The sequence below is a fragment of the Heptranchias perlo genome, chromosome 1 (genome assembly GCF_035084215.1).
Source record: "Heptranchias perlo isolate sHepPer1 chromosome 1, sHepPer1.hap1, whole genome shotgun sequence".
In the NCBI taxonomy this organism is placed as follows: Eukaryota; Metazoa; Chordata; class Chondrichthyes; order Hexanchiformes; family Hexanchidae; genus Heptranchias; species Heptranchias perlo.
This window is the reverse complement of record NC_090325.1, coordinates 131,412,882-131,432,845: the sequence shown is the minus strand read 5'-3', so window position 1 is coordinate 131,432,845 and position 19,964 is coordinate 131,412,882. Positions and strand designations below refer to the sequence as shown.

General features: G+C 41.2%; 1 protein-coding gene across 1 annotated transcript in view; it reads right to left on the bottom strand.

Moving 5' to 3' along the window:
* The window catches only part of trmt44 (tRNA methyltransferase 44 homolog), a 41,536-nt gene that overhangs the window by 14,803 nt on the left and 6,769 nt on the right, over window positions 1-19,964 (bottom strand). Inside the window, exons 2-6 of the mRNA XM_067991077.1 lie at window positions 15,452-15,575; window positions 14,123-14,342; window positions 10,034-10,102; window positions 7,363-7,470; window positions 2,949-3,020 (exon numbers count right to left, since the gene is read on the bottom strand). Coding sequence (XP_067847178.1) covers window positions 2,949-3,020; window positions 7,363-7,470; window positions 10,034-10,102; window positions 14,123-14,342; window positions 15,452-15,575 — 593 coding nt within the window. The remainder of the gene's footprint in view (window positions 1-2,948; window positions 3,021-7,362; window positions 7,471-10,033; window positions 10,103-14,122; window positions 14,343-15,451; window positions 15,576-19,964) is intronic.

The following is a 19,964-nucleotide window of genomic DNA, read 5'->3' as shown; positions in this document are numbered from 1 at the left end:
CCCGTATCCTAACTCGCACCAAGTCCCATTCACCCATCACTCCTGTAGTCATTGACCTACATTGGTCCCTCGTCCGACAACACCTCGATTTTAAAATTCTCATCTTTGCTTTCAAAACACTACGTTGCCTCGCCTCTCCCTTTTTCTGTAACCTCCTCCAGCCCTACACCCCACAGGTATCTGTACTCCAATTCTGGTCTCTTGCACATCCCTGATTTTCATCACTCCACCAATGGCGGCTGTGCCTTCAGCTGACAAGGCCCTATGCTCTGGAATTCACTCCCTAAACCTCACCACCTCTCTCTTCTCCTTTAAGCTGTTCCTTAAAACCTCTTTGACCAAGCTTCTAGTTACCTGTCCTAATATCTCCTTACGTGGCTCGGTGTCAAATTGTGTTTGATAATCCTCCTGTGAAGCGCAATGGGACGTTTTACTACGTTAAAGGTGCTAAATAAATGCAAGTAGTTGTTGCTGTTGTTGAACGGTTGCCTCCTAGTGCACTAGTGAGAATTTTTCCGTTCTTTGCACTTCAGAATGCTAAGTTGGTTCAGTTTTATACTGCGGACTTGTGGCAACTAGAGATAGGATGAAAATTGTGAAATTACTTTAGGTAGGTCTCTCAAAGGTAGTTTATACAAATTCATCCCCCCGCCCCCCTACTCCCAACGGCATGGAGATGTGTGCTTTGCAAGTACATATTGGAAAAGTTCTGTGGGGCTTGCTGACCTCTGTGCACAAATTCCTGCTATTTCAGTTGGATTTTGTGTTTTGTATTTATAAAATCACCCACTTGAGAGAGTGGGTGATTTTATAAATACAAAACACAAAATCTAATAAATATACTTATTTTGCCATTGTTCTAGCGAGATCAGGCTTTAAGGTTACACTATTATTACAGTAGAAAATAAGCAATGCAGCTTTGAGTTTAATCATAGAATCTTACAGCACAAAAGCACATTCGGCCCATCATGCCTGTGCCAGCTCTTCGATAGAGCTATCCAATTAATCCCCATAGCCCAACAATTTTCTCCCCTTCAAGTATTTATCCAATTCCCTTTTGAAAGTTACTATTGAATCTGCTTCCACCACCCTTTCAGGCAGTGCATTCCAAATCATAATAAATTTCTCCTCATCTCACCTCAAGCTCTTTAGCAAATTACTTTAAATCTGTGGTCCTCTAGTTACTGACTCTTCTGCCACTGGAAACAGCTTCTCCTTATTTACTCTATCAAAAACCTTCATGATTTTGAACGCCTGTTAAATCGCCCCTTAATCTTCTCTGCTCCAAGGAGAGCAATCCCAGCTTCTCTAGTCTCTCCACGTAACTGAAGTCCCTCATCCCTGGTACCATTTTCGTAAATAATCTCTGCAGCCTCTCCAAGGATTTGACATCCTTCCTAAAGTGTGGTACCCAGAAATGAACACAATACTCCAGCTGTGGCCTAACCAGTGATTTATAAAGGTGTAGCATAACTTCCTTGCTTTTGTACTCTATACCTCTATTTATAAAGTTAAGGATCCCATATGCTTTTTTTTTTAAAAAACAGCCTCATCAACTTGTCCTACCACCTTCAAAGATTTCTGTTCCTGCACCTCCTTTAAAATTGTACCATTTCATTTATATTGGCCAGGATTTTGACTTGGAGCCGGGAAGGGAGCAGGGTCAAATCGCAGACTGGAAAAGTACGGGTTTCCCAGAGGTCCTTACGATTTTGACGTAAGGACGCCTTTTTATGTCGGTTTTCCGTCCGACAGGCCGGCCTGATTGACAGAACAAGGAAGACGACTTGAAAAGTCTTAGATTGTACCGATTGGTGGTGGGGCAGAGTCAGTCAGTCATAGCTGCAGGGGGGGGGGGGGGGGGGCTAGGTCGGTCATCGGAAGTCAGTCATTGGGGGAGGGGGGATCATCGCAGTAGTCCGCAATCGTTGTTGGGGGGGTGGGGTCGCTGCAAGTAGGCTTGTTGGGCCTGGGGGAAGCACTCCTGCTCCTCCAGACCCACAAGCTGTGTCAGAAAGGCACTTACCTGCAGTTTCGGGCCTTCTCACCTCCTCTCACGCGGCGTGAAGGAGAAGGCCAGGGAATCCCAGCCCCCAGGGGCTGCAATCACAAAACCTTAAAAAATGGAGGCCTGCTGCCTCCTTGAAAGGTTTTAGTGACCAACCCGCCTCCTGGGAGCTGGTTTGTCGCCTGCCCCGGTGAAAACCGGAAATGGGCGGGTCTGAAATTGTTCCAATTTTCAATGCCCCCCTGTTAAAATCCTGTCCATTGACTCCTCATTCTTCCTGCCAAAATGCATCACTTCACACTTCTCTGCAATAATTTTCATCTGCCATGTGTCTGCCCATTTCAACAGTCTGCTACTATCCTCCTTACTGTTTACTACTTTTCCGAGTTTCGTGTCATCTGCAAACTTTGAAATGATGTCCTGTTTACCCAATCCAAGTCAGTAATATATATCATAAAGAGTGGTGGTCCCAATAGTGACCCCTGGGGCACACCACCGTATACTTCCCTCCAGTCTGAAAAACAACCATTCACCACTACGCTCTGCTTTGTGTCCCTTAGCTGCCACTGCCCTTTTAATCCAATGGGCTACAATTAATTTTGTCCTGAATTATTGTCTCAAAGTTCCCCCACCATCACAGTTAGGCTAACTGGCCTGTAGTTACCTGGTTTATCCTTCTCCCCTTTTTTGAACAGTGGTGTAATATTTGCAGCTCTCCAGTCCTCTAGTACCACTCCCATATCTAAGGAAGATTGGAAGATTGTGGCCAGAGCCTCCCTTATTTCCACCCATACTTCCCTCAGCAACCTGGGATGCATCCCATCCAGACCTGGTGATTTTTCTTTTTTGAGCGCTGCCATCCGTAAGTACCTAATGTGCACGTAGGTTTAAAGTAACTATATATGAAAGCAATATACAGTAATACATATATTTTTCTTACCTCTAGACGTGTCTGTGGACCATACATGTCCCAAATCCTCCGCTTCCTCACATCTATGCCTCTACCAGGGTACTAAAAGGTAATGACAAGCTGAAACATGCAATTTTGTATTAAATCAAACACAGTATTGTTTTTTCACTCTTTGCACAACTTATTTAGTTGCACCATTTAATCGTTTTTTCCCCATTTTTTTTCAAAATAAAAATCACAATACAATTCAGGGTTTTAAAAAAAATAAAATCAATATTTTGCCTTTCAGACTGGACAGGTTCATAATTTATGACAATCGTATGGCATGAAAACATATTTATTATGCTTAGAGTATATTAATTCACAGCCTAATATTTTAAGACAGAGACTGGATCGCAGACTCTAAAATGGATTCAGGGAATGCATGTGATCTAGCCAATTTTCCAAAAAATATGTACAATATGCAATTCCACTGGGGTTCCAACCCTGCAGAATTTCAGTCCTATTATTCTTTGCCCAATTTACAGTCTCTCAGCCTCCTTAGACCATGGCATCATACCACTTTCAATAAATATATATTCCCAGGCCTCTATCACTAGCCTGCAGGAGATAAGAGAGCAGGCTAGGTGACTCTTGCTTTAATTCTTCATTCCCCAACGTCCACTGCTGGATGGTATAGCTGACAGCCATTATTCCAGGAAATTGCAGGCAGGAATCAATTTCCTATCTCTGCATGGCAATTGTTGGAGCTCCAGTATCATGTTGTCCACTACTCTTGCTTTCAGTGGGAGAGCATTCGCAAATGCATTGGCCCAGAATTTCCTGGAAAGTTTCAGCGTGCTTAAGGTGTAAGAGTAGAGTTGCACTGTTTTTTATCCTGAGGAAATTCGTACATAACTGATTTACGTTGAAACACACAAGTTTCCTGCACGTACGTCCATTATGAACGAGTGTAAATTTACGCACAAAATTTTAGGCACAGCAAAACCCAGTCACTATTTCTGGTGTTTTACAGCGATTTTTAAAAAAAAATTCTCCTTACTGTGACCTGCATTGTATAACATAGAATGTACAGCACAGAAACAGACCATTATGCCCAATAGGTCTATGTCGGTGTTTATGCTTCACATCCTTCCACCCCTCTACATCTAACCCTATCAGCAAAACCTTCTATTCCTTTCTCCGTCTCATTTATCTAGCTTCCCCTTAAATGCATCTAGGATGATAAGCGTTCTGTTTAAACCCCATAAAAGGTATATAGTCAATGCTTTCAATTCCGCTTAGCCCAGGGAATTTGGTTCTATTTGGCTCATATTTCTTACCCGTTGGTTTATCGTGTTTGAATTCTGTGGGTCTGAAGGTCCGTTATTTAAATACTCATTTAAACTTTTTGTGTGTTCTTCGAGGCTCTATCTTATTATATCTAAGCAATCCATGAAAGCAAAAAGCTTAAGACATTCCTGATTTATTGTGTTCAACATAACAGTTTTAGAGACACTCTCGTGAGTGATTTCCTGAAAGCTGACCTAGGACATAGCTGTTACGGCATAAAGTTACCCCTTGGCTCCTCCAGGAAATATTGCAAAATATTCTCTACATATTGGGCCAGATGTTGCTGAAAAAATAAAGACACCTGAACGACGTTATTAACACGCAAATCGACCAGCAAAGTGTAGCAAGGAAGAGATACCCCATGAATTGCGAATCACCACGTTGGTGGCCAATTTGCGCTGCTTCACCATCAGCTTCGCGAAAACAGCATCTCGCTCTTAACCTCTCCGTGATTTACATGAAGTTGCTGCATTTGCACATTAATTGCCCATTAAACTTGCCACAGAAATTTAAGACTAGTAATTAACAATGTAAGTATCCTTTTAACAAAGTGATAATTATTAATGATTGCCAATCAACTCTCTTGCCCAGAAAAGTGAACAATTATAAGTGCGGTGTCTCTTTCCATTAGGTTGTGAATTGTTTTAGGAGATTTTAAAAATGTTATATTTTTACATTTTTTCCCCTTACTTTTCTTTTCCGTATCCAATCAATCTTTCCCCCTCTTTCTTTCTGTGCTTGATTTGACATGGAGTTCACTCACTCTAATTCACTCTCCTTTTTAGTCCTTCCTCTGTTTATTTCTCAATCCTTTAATCTCATTGGTTAAGGAGATACACTGACTGTCCCGTTGTTCAACAAGATCCCAGATGCCTCATTGCCCTCGCCGCACTATTATCAGCTCACACTTCCAGCAACACTGTGGGCAAAAAATTTTTAAAGCCTAAACATGCACGAGCAAGTTTAATTAAGCGCCATGAGATGTCCCGCTCCAGAAAAATCTGGCTCAGTCTTGCTGATCTTGCTTTTATAAATAATCTAAGTACCACAATATCAAAAATCTGTCTTAATGAATGATCTTTAACGTTGTTTACATAAAAACAAAGTCCTCTCAACAGCCACACAGTAGTATCTGAATTTCACATTGTGAACGACGAGGAATCATGTTAAAAAGATGTTACTGTGATTTCCTGAAAAGGCTGGAGCTCTAACATCGCTTTGGGTATTTTCTGTATCTTTGAATGTTTTTTATGGCACCAGAATCTGTTACATTAAAAAGAGAATAGCTTCCACAGTTGCATTTTCTTAAACATGCTGTGTTTGATGTGCATGAATTATGGTTTGATGGCTTCAAACTTTAATTTCCATGATGTGGAGATGCCAGTGATGGACTGGGGTGGACAAATGTAAGGAGTCGTACAACACCAGGTTATGGTCCAACAGTTAACTATGTTGGACTATAATATATCATCATCACACGAGAGGACACCACCCACCAGGTGCATGGTTCATACTCCTGTGACTCGGCCAACGTTGTCTACCTCATACGTTGCAGGAAAGGATGCCCCAGAGCATGGTACATTGGCGAGACCATGCAGACGCTGCGACAACGGATGAACGGACACCGCGCAACAATCGCCAAACAGGAGGGTTCCCTCCCAGTCGGGGAACACTTCAGCAGTCATGGACATTCATCCACCGACCTTCGGGTAAGCGTACTCCAAGGCGGCCTTCGAGACACACGACAACGCAAAATCGTCGAGCAGAAATTGATAGCCAAGTTCCGCACCCATGAGGACGGCCTCAACCGGGATCTTGGGTTCATGTCACGCTACACGTTACCCCACCAGCGAACAAATGTTATCTGTTTTTAATATAATGGGTCATTTGCTGGCTTTCTCTGCCTTCCGGATGTTTCTGCCTCTCTCTGGTTTTTTTCCTGTTTGTTTTTTTGTTGAATGTGTATTCGGGGGTTCTGCAGGTGACACCTCTCTGTCTGAACACGGTGATTGCCTTGGCAACGGGCAGTTGCAGGGGCATTCTGTAAACACCATGTATTGTTCTATATGTATAAATGCGTAGGCTTCAAGGAGCTCCTGAACATTTACCTGAGGAAGGAGGAAGTCTCCGAAAGCTTGTGAATTTAAAATAAAATTGCTGGACTATAACTTGGTGTTGTAAAATTGTTTACAATTGTCAACCCCAGTCCATCACCGGCATCTCCACATCAGGACTATAATCTGGTGTTGTACGACTCCTTACATTTAATTTCCATAACATCAATAAGATAAAGAGGGACATAAAGAAGGAATATGGTGTACGTTCTGTGCTTTCCTCGGGTCCCGATTGTTTACGCTGATTTCTGCCTGCTTTATGCTGATTTTTATGTAACGGTGAATGATAATGAGATTCTCAAGAAATTTCACTGTAAGTTGCTGTCAGCAAAATTGAAGTGGAAACCTGTGGAAACAAAGTGAGCTGTTTGCAGGCAGCAGTGCGACCTGGATTATAATTAACTTTTTTTGTAAATGATAGTTCAATCGCAATATTAGCAGTTTACCATTTTCATTTAACACATACATCTCTTAAAATATACCTAATTTACAATTTTAATTACTAAACCATTATATTTATTGGATGCAGGTATTACTGTTTTCATAGGTTTGTTTCCACTGGTTTCCATGTCAATTTTACCGACAGCAAATAGTAGTGAAATTTCTTAAGAATCTCATTAGCAATCACTGTATCATAAAATCCAGCATAAAGCAAGCAGAAATCAGTGTAAACAATCGGCTCAGATTTCATATATTAAATCTACGGATATCAATATGTGGACCCAAGTGCGTAGGTGAACTCCCAGGCTCAGTGACTTACCCTCTAATACTAAAAGAAAGTTTCTTGACTGAAACAGGGAGGGTTATAAATATCCTTAAAAAAAGTTTCTTCTCAAAGTATCTACTTATACTTTATTTTCATATGAGGAATTTCAACAGCAACTATAGGACTGTAAGATGTCCCATAGTGAGCCTTACATTTAGTAGAAGATAACATGCAACAGTGTCACTGCTGTTACAGATAGCGCTACGGTTCTATCAGCTCAAATTTAGCTTACCCCTTCATTGGTCAGGATATGAACCAATAATCCATTTCCACATCCCAAATCTATAAAGGACTGTTTGACAGTCAGACCTTTTTCTGCACGCTCACCTTCCCAAAGAACCTGAAATATGTTTAGAAGCAATGTAGAAATGGTTTCATAAGTTGCAGGAAATGGGAAACATATTCTTCTATTAGAAAGAAATCAAGGTACCAGTAATAACATTTTTTGCTACAATCAGATTACCCAAGAAAGCATACAACGAATAAGAATGTTTCAGTCCATCATACTTGTTCTTTGCAACTACTGTTTTCAATTTAGTCTCTACTGTAGATACTTCTAAATTCACTTAATATCCTTAATAAAGGTTGAGTGAAGTTGTTCCATGCCAACCCCAAAAAGGATAATCCACAACAAGGATAAATCAGGCAAAACTCCAGGATCTCTAGACTGTGCTATAGGAACAGGAGTCGGTCATTCAGCCCCTTAAGCCTATTCAGCTTCTATCAGATCATGGCTGATCTATACCCAACTCCATTTAATAACCTTTGCTCCATATCCCTTGATACCTTTACCTAACAAAAATCTATCAGACTCAGTATTGAAAATTTCAATTGACCCAGCATCCACAGCCTTTTTGGGGTGGGGGGGGGGGGGGGGGTGTCTAGATTTCCACTACCTTTTGTGTGAAAAAGTGCGTCCTGATTTCACTCCTAAATGCCCAAGCTCTAATTTTAAGATTATATCCCCTTTGATCTGGATTCCCCCACCAGATAAAATAGTTTCTCTCCATCTACACTATTGAATACCGTTATCATTTTAAACATCTTGATTAGATCACCCCTCAACCTTCTAAACTCATGGGAATATAAACCAAGTTTATGCAGCCTGTCCTCATAATTTAACCCTTTTAAGCCCCAATATTATTCTGGTGAATCTGCACTCCACCTCCTCCAATGCAAATATATCTTTCCGGAGGAGCAGTTACCAAAACTGAACACAATACTCCAGATAGGGTCTGACCAAGGCTCTGTACAACTGAAAGATCACTTCCTCACTTTTGTATTTATGCTATTATGAAAGCTCTTTCAACATTTATGTTTTAGCAATGAGTGACAGAACATTATTGATGTGCTTTCAATGCTGTGGAATCGTAATATACTGTTAGAATACAGGGAGTAATTTTAATCTAACTCGACCCATGGGAAACTGATACAATCAGATTGGTCGCCTGCCCATTAGACACGCTGCCTGATTTTACTTTCGACTGACTTCAGTGGAAATTAAAATCAGGCAACATGTGATATCAGCCCCCCATTTTACATTAATTTCCCTCCAGGTGAGTTGGTTAAAATTACCCCCATAATTTCCATGGCTTTGCACAAAAAAAGAAGTATGCGCATGAAATGGCTATTTGCTGCCACAACTGCAAACAGCTGTTGAAGATGCTGTAAAGCTGGCATTCCTCCAAAACACTGCTGTTAGAATAAAGGAATTTAAATTACTTAAAAGGTGAAACGAATTAAGATACATAGAAGACACTTGTCTGAGATGCACAAAATATTTCATAAGTGCAGATCATGTAACTTACAAAGCTGTCTTCAGTATGAATGTAAGTCAGTCATAAATTATTTTTAACTTTTCAGTCATAATTATGTTGAATCTGTAAATAAAAAAAATCTCAATTTTTGGGGACTGTTTTAAATCATGTGCTCCTGAGCTTCATGTTTAATGCTTATGCTTATTAGTTCAATATGTATCAATGTTAATGGAGTTATGTTCTGTGACACAGTAGAACATTTTGAATAGGATTCTGCACATACTTATCTGTCTTCAATATTTGAACATTTTGTTAGAAAAATGGTAAATAGTAGGAGCATGATTGATACCCCGCACATTGCTGACTACTTTGCATACTAAAACAAAGGCCATTATTTATACCAAATGTCAATGATAAAATTCTGTAAGGTATGGACAATGTCATTATAATCACACAATTCACCTAAAGTTGCTATAGCAGAATTGGAGAGCAAGAATAGAAAATTAAGCAAGACTAAAGATCAGAATTTTTCTCCACACCACCAAAGTAGCAGATATGTGGAATAGACTATCACATATAGCTGATGCAAAATTTATTAACTCCTCCATAGAAAGAGTACAATAAATGTCTGATTAAGAAAAGGACTGAAAATTCTAAAGACATAGATGATTCAATACTCAAAAGAGCACAAAGGTTCCTGTGCTAGTGAGCCCATTGAAATATCTTCTCAGGATTCAACGTTAAAATAATATTCTGGAGTTCCATGAAGAGACTCGGGGAAAATCTGCTCAACTTTACCTGTATAAAAACTGTACAGGTGTTTATTCACTTCCCTCAGGGATTGAATGAATTGATGGGGGGAAGTGTGCAAGGAATTGGCTGAAAGGACTGAAACCAGAAACATTTTCCCCCTCTCCAAAATTACCTGAGATTTTCCTCATAAATACTTGAAGTTTTGATAGTCTTTATGTGATGTCTGCCAATGAGTCAAAGATAGAGAATAATTGAAAGGTTCCCTGGCTGTCTCAATAGTTATGCCAACCCTCAGTTCCCTGGTACACCACACACACAATTGCATAAAAACTTAGACCAGAATCCCCAAGGCCAGCATATACAAGCTTGTGAAATGCAAACAAATTACTCTACCAGTAAGTATGTTGCAATGGCGACATCCTCATACACAAACTTTTCAGGATTTGTAACTTCAGGCCAAACCTAATTAAAATTCAATCACAAAGAGATATTAAACAAGCATAGAAAATGGGTGCAAATAAATGACATTTAAAAGCTGCTTTGCATTGTTTTACATCCAAGTCAGTCATGTGATTTTATGCATTACAATAAGCATTCAAACTGAGACAAAAGCAAAATACTTCTGATGCAAGGTCATCGATCTGAAATGTTATCTCTGTTTCTCTCTCCACAGATGCTGCCTGAGCTGCAGTGTGTTTCCAGCATTTTCGGTTTTTATTTCAAACTGTGAAGATCATTTTAAATCAATGCTGTTGGGATTCTAATATGTCATACTACAGTCTAATACATTACAACAGTGACTACACTTCAAAAGTACTTCATTAGCTGTGAAGTGCTTTGAGACAGCCTGGGGTCATGAAAGGTGCTATATTAATGCAACTTCTTTCTTTCTCTTTAATTACAAGCAACATTGATAATCATAAGGATAAATTTTAATAAATCATATTTGCTACAATAACATTGTCCTTTAGCCTTAGACAATTGTTTGTCTGAGGACAGCTAACTGTATTGACATTGAGGATGGATATCTGCGGCCCTTCCGGTGCCTTATCACCACGGTAGAAGGGCTGGAAATTAGACTATGAACTGGATACGCCAGGTCTTGACTTGCTCTGCCATTTCCACAGGGAGAAACTCTGTCCACCCTAAACAATGTCATCTGCATCAGAGGGTTGTGGTTGGGAGAGGGTCCCAGGCTGGGAGTTTCCTCAGCTCCAGCCTGGGAATTTGGCAGCAGGTGAGTACACCCAGTAAGAGGAGGGTTACCAATTTAACGGCAGGACCTGATTATAATTTTTTAATTCTGTTTCCCACCCGACGGCCAGCCAGGTTGACAGGCTATCCGGTGGGAAAGCCAGCAGCAGAAGCCTGGCAATCAGGAGGGAGAGAAAGATTGGGGCTGGGTGGGATAGAAACATAGAAAATAGCAGGAGTAGGCCATTCGGCCCTTCAAGCATGCTCCGCCATTCAATATGATCATGGCTGATCCTCTATCTCAATACCATCTTTCCGCTCTCTCCCCATACTCCTTGATGCCTTTTGTGTCTAGAAATCTATCTAGCTCCTTCTTAAATATATTCAGTGACTTGGCCTCCACAGCCTTCTGTGGTAGAGGATTCCACAGGTTCACCACCCTCCGAGTGAAGAAATTTCTCCTCATCTCAGTCCTAAATGTCCTACCACGTATCCTGAGGCTGTGATCCCTTGTTCTGGACCCCCCCCCCCAGCCAGGGGAAACATCTTCCCTGCATCCAGTCTGTCTAGCCCTGACAGAATTTTATGTTTCAATGAGATCCCCTCTCATTCTTCTAAACTCTAGTTAGTACAGGCTGAGTTGACCCAATCTCTCCTCATATAACAGTCCTGCCATCCCAGGAATCAGTCTGGTGAACCTTCGCTGCACTCCCTCGATGGCAAGTATATCCTTTCTTAGGTAAGGAGACCAAAACTGCACACAATACTCCAGGGTGTGGTCTCACCAAGGCCCTGTATAACTACAGTAAGACATCCTTGCTCCTGTACTCGAATCCTCTTGCAATGAAGGCCAACATACCATTTGCCTTTCTAACTGCTTGCTGCACCTGCATGTTTGCTTTCAGTGACTGATATACAAGGACACCCAGGTCCCTTTGTACATCAACATTTCCCAATCTATTACCATTTAAATAATACTCTGCCTTTGTTTTTCCTTCCGAAATGGATAACTTCACATTTATCCACATTATACTGTATCTGCCATGTATTTGCCCACTCACTCAACTTGTCTAAATCACCTTGAAGCCTCTTTGCATCCTCCTCACAACTCGTGATCCCACCTAGTTTTGTGTCGTCAGCAAACTTGGAAATATTACATTTGGTTCCCTCATCCAAATCATTGATATATATTGTGAATAGCTGGGGCCCAAGCACTGATCCCTGCGGTACCTGACCAGTCACCGCCTGCCACCCCAAAAAAGACCCATTTATTCCTACTCTCTCTTTCCTGTCTGTTAACCAATTTTCGATCCATGCCAGTATATTACCACCAGTCCATGCCAGTATATTACCACCAATCTCATGAGCTTTAATTTTGCACACTAACCTCTTATGTGGGACTTTATCAAAGGCCTTCTGAAAATCCAAATAAACCACATCCACTAGTTCTCTTTTATCTATTCTACCAGTTACATCCACAAAAAGCTCCAGTAGGTTTGTCAAACATGATTTCCCTTTCATAAATCCATGTTAACTTTGTCTAATCCCATTGATATTTTCTAAGTGTCCTGTTATCACAGCCTTTTATAATAAACTCTAGCATTTTCCCTACTACTGATGTTAGGCTAACCAGTCTGTTGTTCCCTGTTTTCTCTCCCTCCTTTTTTAAATAGTGGGGTTACATTTGCCACCCTCCAATCTGCAGGAACTGTTCCATAATCTATAGAATTTTGGAAGATGACAACTAATGCATCTACTATTTCCATGGCTACCTCTTTTAGTACTCTGGGATGCAGATTGTCAGGCCGTGGGGATTTATCAGCTTTCAGTCCCATAAATTTCTCCAGCACTATTTCTTTTTACTAATACTAATTTCCTTTAATTCCTCCTTCTCACAAGTCCCTTGATTCCCTAGCAGTTCTGGGAAGTTATTTGTGTCCTCTTCCGTAAAGACAGAACCAAAGTATTTGTTTAATTGCTCTGCTATTTCCTTGTTCCCCATTATAAATTCTCCCGTTTCTGACTGTAAGGGACCTACATTTGTCTTCACTAATCTTTTTCTTTTTACATACTTGTAGAAGCTTTTAGAGTCCACTTTTATGTTCCTTGCAAGTTTACTAACATACTCTATTTTTCCCCTCTTAATTAATCTCTTGGTCCTTTTTTGCTGAATTCTAAACTGCTCCCATTCCTCAGGCTTGCTACATTTTCTGGCAACTTTATATGACTCCTCTTTGGATCTAATACTATCCTTAATTTCTTTTGTTAGCCATGGTTGGGCTGCTTTTCCTTTTGTGTTTTTGCACCAGAATGGAATGTATAATTGTTGCAATTCATGCATTCGTTCCTTAAATGCTAGCTATTGCCTATCTACCGGCATGCCTTTTAATGAAGCTTCCCAATCTATGGGATGGGGGCGCAGAGCCCGGCAATCAGGAGGGAAAGCTCGGAGCTTGGTGAGGCGGGTGTCGGTTGATCATGGGGCAGGCAGCTCAAGATCAGGTGTTGGGCGGGGGTCAGCCGATCGAGGCAGCAATGAGAAGCCTTGATCGGCAGAGGGATTGCATGAGGCGCCTAGAGGGAAGCTCTCCTGTTCTTCCTGGCCCATTGGGAGTGCTATAAAAGGCACTAACCTGGTTGATCCGGCTGCTCCCGTCTCCGTTTCGCTGCTGGGTTTCCCAAGCCCTGAACTGTGGGTGCATGATTTAAACATTATAATAGAATCATAGAATGAGACAGCACAGAAGGAGGCTATGTGGCCCATCGTGCCTGTGCTGGCTCTTTGAAAGAGCTATGCAATTAGTTCCACTTTCCTGCTCTTTCCTCATAGCCTTGCAAATTTTTTCACTGCAAGTATTTTCCAATTCCCTCTTGAAAGTTAATATTGAATCTGCTTCCACCGCACTTTCAGGCACTGCGTTCCAGATCATCACAATTCGCTGCCTCACGTCGCCTCTGGTTCTTTTGCCAATTACCTTAAATCTAGTTACTGACCCTTCTCCCACTGGAAACAGAATATGGAGAAACTATCAGAACCCTTCATCATTTTGAACATCTCTATCAGCTTTACCCATAACCTTCTTGCCTCTCACGAGCAGGACATAGACATGCATCGCAACCTGCCACTGTAAAAATGTGGCAGGCGCATACGCAGCGGACTGGGGTCGCATTTCGTAATTTTTTAATGGGGGGGGGGGGGGTAATATTGACCCCATTATGTCTAGTGCAAGAAAAAAAAAATTGAAATGAAGAGAATAGATTATTTTCAGCTTTTTCTCAAAATTGTACCTTGACCATTTCTTTATATTTTGCTTTTAGATGGTGATAACAGTCACTATATTTTTCCACAGAAAGGAGAGAAAGTGTGCTCTTAAAATAACTCTTCTTGTTCTCTGTAGACCATTTCACAATCTTTGTAAGCAATACATCTGTGAGCCACGTTGTTTTGGGATACAAAATCCCATCCGCCTCCCATTCTTCAGGGCGCAATATGGAGACGGAAATAAACCTTTAACACAAGGTTTTAAAAGAAAATGTTAAATACCACAAATATTAGTAAAGAAAGAAACAAACAGCAATTTCAAGGCGAAAGTTAGCTGTATTACAAAACATATGGTTATGCATATAAAATGGTTGCGCCAGTAATTCTCCCAATCTCCTGCCATAATTTTGATGTAAAACATTGGTTTCTGCCAATCTTCCACTGAAGTTACGGCAGGAGATTGGGGAACCCTCATGGAACTCTACCATTTAGTCTCTATCTATCTACTGCCTCAAAATAATAATCATGCAACATTTTAATTTACATAATTAGAAAATAAAATCTTGTTGCAAAAAACCTTCTGAAGAAAAATACAAATTGATTTTATGTAACATCAGTCCAGAACATATCCCAGAACACACCAACAAACAAAACTTGAGTCTAAGATTCCAGGTAAAATGCCTACATTATCAAAATTAAGTTAACACTATATGCAGTGGACTGAATCTTATATTTAGTACATTATTGGATAATTCGCTGGGCCTGGTTGCCCGCACCCCCCCCCACCCCCTAATCCCAATCATAAAGGTGGAGTTCTTTAGTCTTGGTTGCAGCTTAAATAGGAGAAAATACTCCGAAGATAAAAAACACGAGGAAGGCATCAGGAAATCACCTCAGCTACCCTTCCCTAGTAAGTGGCTCAAGATTCTCATGAGACTTGATTTAGAACCTGCCCTAGGGTAGAACATAATCGATAGATGGACTACTGGATAAAAAACGACAAGACACAGGTGGGAAGCAGCAGTGAACGAATGGAAGTTGTATATCACCTCACAATTTATACAGCTTATTGTAGTTATTCAGCTAGACTGCTGAAAAGGCAAAATATCCACCCGGTAACAGGCTTTCAGACATCTGTTTTTTTGCGAAAGTTCAAAAAGTTGTACATCTGAATTAGGAATCTTTCACACTGGGGAGAATGGCAATGATTTACAAATTCTTTCTACTGCAGGCACAATCCTACTGAGGAGGCATTGATACCAACACTAACATTTTTTTTTAAAAAAACTGTATTTATAGCCTTTACTTTATTTTTTATCTGTAGCACTGGTAGTGCTGTTTGGCCGAGGACTCACCATAATGACTCATCTCCTTCAACATGCCGAAGTTTAAATCTGTAAATATTGCTTTTCTTGAATGTGCAACTTTCTGCAATCTGCCCTTCGACTGGTATGAATGTTGCTGTGTTGTTTACAAAATCTGCAAAGGATACAGAAACATTAAAAAAATAATCAAACATTTGGTTCATGAGTAAGAATGCAAGTACACGTTAACATGTAGAAAACCTCTCAAGTGGAGTGGGTGGTGCGGTTGGTTAGACATTGTCCGTTTGCTTCTGGGATCTAAATTCAAATCCAGCCAAGACTGATCAGATGAAAATCATCTCTTTCTACCATCTGTAAGAGTCCTTTGTAAAATTAGTTGGAGTAATCTCAGTCCAATTCCCAGTGAGTGCACAAGATGCCATTGCATAAGAGCGTCTAACTCTGTATAAACTCACTGAAAGACCACAATAGTTGATAAAAGTAGTCAAAAAAAAATTGAACGTGATGATTTTCTGAGACTGGGATTAAAGTACATCGTTTTGGGCAGAATACACAACTCCTAGTCACACCATTAAGAAAATATTCCAATTTGTGGTATACCTGATCTCATACTGATGGGTACTCAGGGCAAATTGTTGAACAACCCCAATGCCAAGCAGATAATTCCCATAGAACACCTCTTACCCTGCCTCCTTTTAATTGTATGATTTGTATCAATTGGGGTTAATTGTATTCAGGTGGTATCGATTGGGGACTAAACATAAGAACAAAATAGGAGCAGGAGCAGGCCAATCGGCCCCTCGAGCCTGACCTCAAATCTAAATTCATGTCCAATTTCCTGCCCGCTCCCCGTAATCCCTAATTCCCTTTACTTCCAGGAAACTGTCTATTTCTGTTTTAAATTTATTTAATGATGTAGCTTCCACAGCTTCCTGGAGCAGCAAATTCCACAGACCTACTACCCTCTGAGTGAAGAGGTTTCTCATCTCAGTTTTGAAAGAGCAGCCCATTATTCTAAGATTATGCCCCATAGTTCCAGTTTCACCCATCCTTGGGAACATCCTCACCGCATCCACCCGATCAAGCCCCTTCACAATCTTTTATGTTTCAATAAGATCGCCTCTCATTCTTCTGAACTCCAATGAGCAGAGTCCCAATCTACTCAACCTCTCCTCATATGTCCGCCCCCTCATCCCCGGGATTAACCGAGTGAACCTTCTTTGCACTGCCTCGAGAGCAAGTATGTCTTTTCTTAAGTATGGACACCAAAACTGTATGCAGTATTCCAGGTGCGGTCTCACCAATACCTTATATAACTGCAGCAATACCTCCCTGTTTTTATATTCTATCCCCCGAGCAATAAAAGCCAACATTCCGTTGGCCTTCTTGATCACCTGCTGCACCTGCATACTAACTTTTTGAGTTTCTTGCACTAGGACCCCCAGATCCCTTTGTACTGCAGTACTTTCCAGTTTCTTGCCATTAAGATAATAACTTGCTCTCTGATTTTTCCTGCCAAAGTGCATAACCTCACATTTTCCAATATTGTATTGCATCTGCCAAACCTCCGCCCACTCACCCAGCCTGTCTATATCCCCTTATAGGTTTTTTATGTCCTCCTCACTCTCTACTTTCCCTCCCATCTTTGTATCATCTGCAAACTTTGATATGTTACACTCAGTCCCCTCCTCCAAATCATTAATATAGATTGTAAAGAGTTGGGGACCCAGCACCGACCCCTGCGGAACACCACTGGCTACAGGTTGCCAGTCCGAGAATGAACCATTTATCCCAACTCTCTGCTTCCTGTTAGATAACCAATCCTCCACCCATGCCAGAATATTACCCCCAATCCAGTGATTCTTTATCTTGAGCAATAATCTTTTATGTGGCACCTTGTCGAATGCCTTCTGGAAGTCCAAATACACTACGTCCACTGGTTCCCCTTTATCCACCCTGTACGTTATATCCTCAAAGAACTCAAGCAAATTTGTCAGACATGACTTCCCCTTCGTAAAGCCATGCTGACTTTGTCCTATTAAATTATGTTTATCCAAATGTTCCGCTACTGTCTCCTTAATAGTAGACTCCAAAATTTTACCCACCACAGATGTTAGGCTAACTGGTCTATAATTTCCAGCCTTCTGCCTACTACCCTTTTTAAATAAGGGTGTTACATTAGCAGTTTTCCAATCTGCCGGGACCTTTGCCGAGTCCAGAGAATTTTGGAAAATTATTACCAAAGCATCCACAATCCCCACTGCCACTTCCCTCAAGACCCTGGGATGTAAGCCATCAGGTCCAGGGGATTTATCTGCCTTGAGTCCCAATAATTTACTGAGTACCAACTCCTTAGTGATTTTAACCGTATTTAGCTCCTCCCCCCACCCCCCCCAGAGCCCCCTGTTTGTCCAGTGTTGGGATATTCTTAGTGTCCTCTACAGTAAAGACTGAAACAAAATATTTGTTCAGCATTTTTGCCATCGCCATGTTTCCCACCATTAATTTCCCGGTCTCATCCTCTAAGGGACCTACGTTTGCCTTAGCCACCCTTTTTCTTTTTATATAACTGTAGAAACTCTTGCTATCTGTTTTTATATTTTTTGCTAATTTATTTTCATAATCTATCTTCCCTTTCATAATCAATCCTTTTGTTACTTTTTGCTGTCTTTTGAAGACTTCCCAATCTTCTATCCTCCCACTAAGTTTGGCGACCTTATATGTCCTTGTTTTTAGTCGGATACTATCCTTAATTTCTTTACTTAGCCACGGATGGCTGTCATTTCTTTTACACCCTTTTTTCCTCAGTGGAATATATATTTTTTGAAAGTTGTAAAATAACTCCTTAAATGAACACCACTGTTCATGTACCGTCCTGCCCTTAAATCTATTTTCCCAGTCCACTTTAATCAATTCCGCTCTCATACCATCATAGTCTCCTTTATTCAAGCTCAGTAAGCTTATTTGAGAACCAACCTTCTCAACCTCTAATTGGATATGGAATGTAACCATGTTATGGTCACTCATTCCAAGGGGATCCTTAACTAGGACATTATTAATTAATCCTGGCTCATTACACAGGACCAGGTCCAAGGTTGCTTGCCCCCTTGTAGGATCAGTTACATACTGCTCAAGAAATCCATCCCCAATACACTCAATAAACTCTTCCTCAAGGCTGCCCTGCCCAATTTGATTTGTCCAGTTAATATGATAGTTAAAATACCCCATAATTATAGCTGTTCCCTTATTACATGCCCTGACTATTTCCTGATTAATACTTCTTCCAGCAGAGTTGCAAATATTATGAGGCCTATATACTACGCCCACGAGTGTTTTTTGCCCCTTATTATTCCTTATCTCTACCCAAACTGTTTCATTATCCTGATCCTTTGTCCCAATATCATTTCTCTGTAATACAGTAATTCCTTCCTTTATTAACATAGCCACCCCGCCTCTCCTTCCTTCCTGCCTGTCCTTCCTGATTGTTAAATACCCTGGCATATTTAATTCCCAGTCGTTGTCACCCTGCAGCCATGTTTCTGTAATGGCCACAAGATCATACCCATACGTAGTTATTTGTGCCGTTAACTCGTCCATTTTGTTACGAATGCTACGTGCATTCAGATAAAGAATTTTCAAATATGTTTTGTGACACTTAGTTCCTGCTTTTTCCTTTTTTAACACTTTACCTTTTACTCCATTCCTTCTGTCCCTTCCTGACACGCTTTCCTCTGTCTCCCTGCTCAGGTTCCCAACCCCCTGCCACAGCTTTGATGCTGGGTTAATCGCCTTACGCCTTCTAGTTTTTATTTTATCTGTCGTGCCTAAAGTACATTTTCTTTCCGCTGCTCTACGCTTTTCCCTTTCACTTGTTCTTGAACAACTGTTTGTACTATTTGTATTGTAGATTTCCCCTGGGTCTTCCCCTCTCTTGCTGCTCTCAAGTTTATTCCCTTCTGACTCCCCACTCAGGTTCCCATCCCCCTGCCACTCTAGTTTAAACCTTCCCCAACAGCACTAGCAAACATCCCCGCGAGGACATTGGTCCCGGTCCTGCTCGGGTGTAACCCGTCACGCTTGTACAGGTCCCACCTTCCCCAGAACCGGTCCCAATGTCCCAGGAATCTAAATCCCTCCCTCCTACACCATCCCTGCAGCCACACATTCATCCTGTCTATTCTCCTGTTCCTATACTCACTAGCACGTGGCACCGGTAGTAATCCTGAGATCACTACTTTGAAGTCCTGCTTTTTAATTTATCTCCTAACTCCTTAAATTCACCTTGCAGGACCCCATCCCTTTTTTTTTAAACCGATGTCGTTGGTACCAATATGGACCACGACTACTGGCTGTTCACCCTCCCCCGCCAGAATGCCCTGCAGCCGCTCCGTGACATCCTTGACCCTCGCACCAGGGAGGCAACATACCATCCTGGAGTCACGTTTGCGGCCGCAGAAACGCCTATCTGTTCCCCTTACAATTGAATCCCCTATCACTATAGCCCTGCCACTCTTCTTCCTCCCCTCCTGTGCAGCAGAGCCAC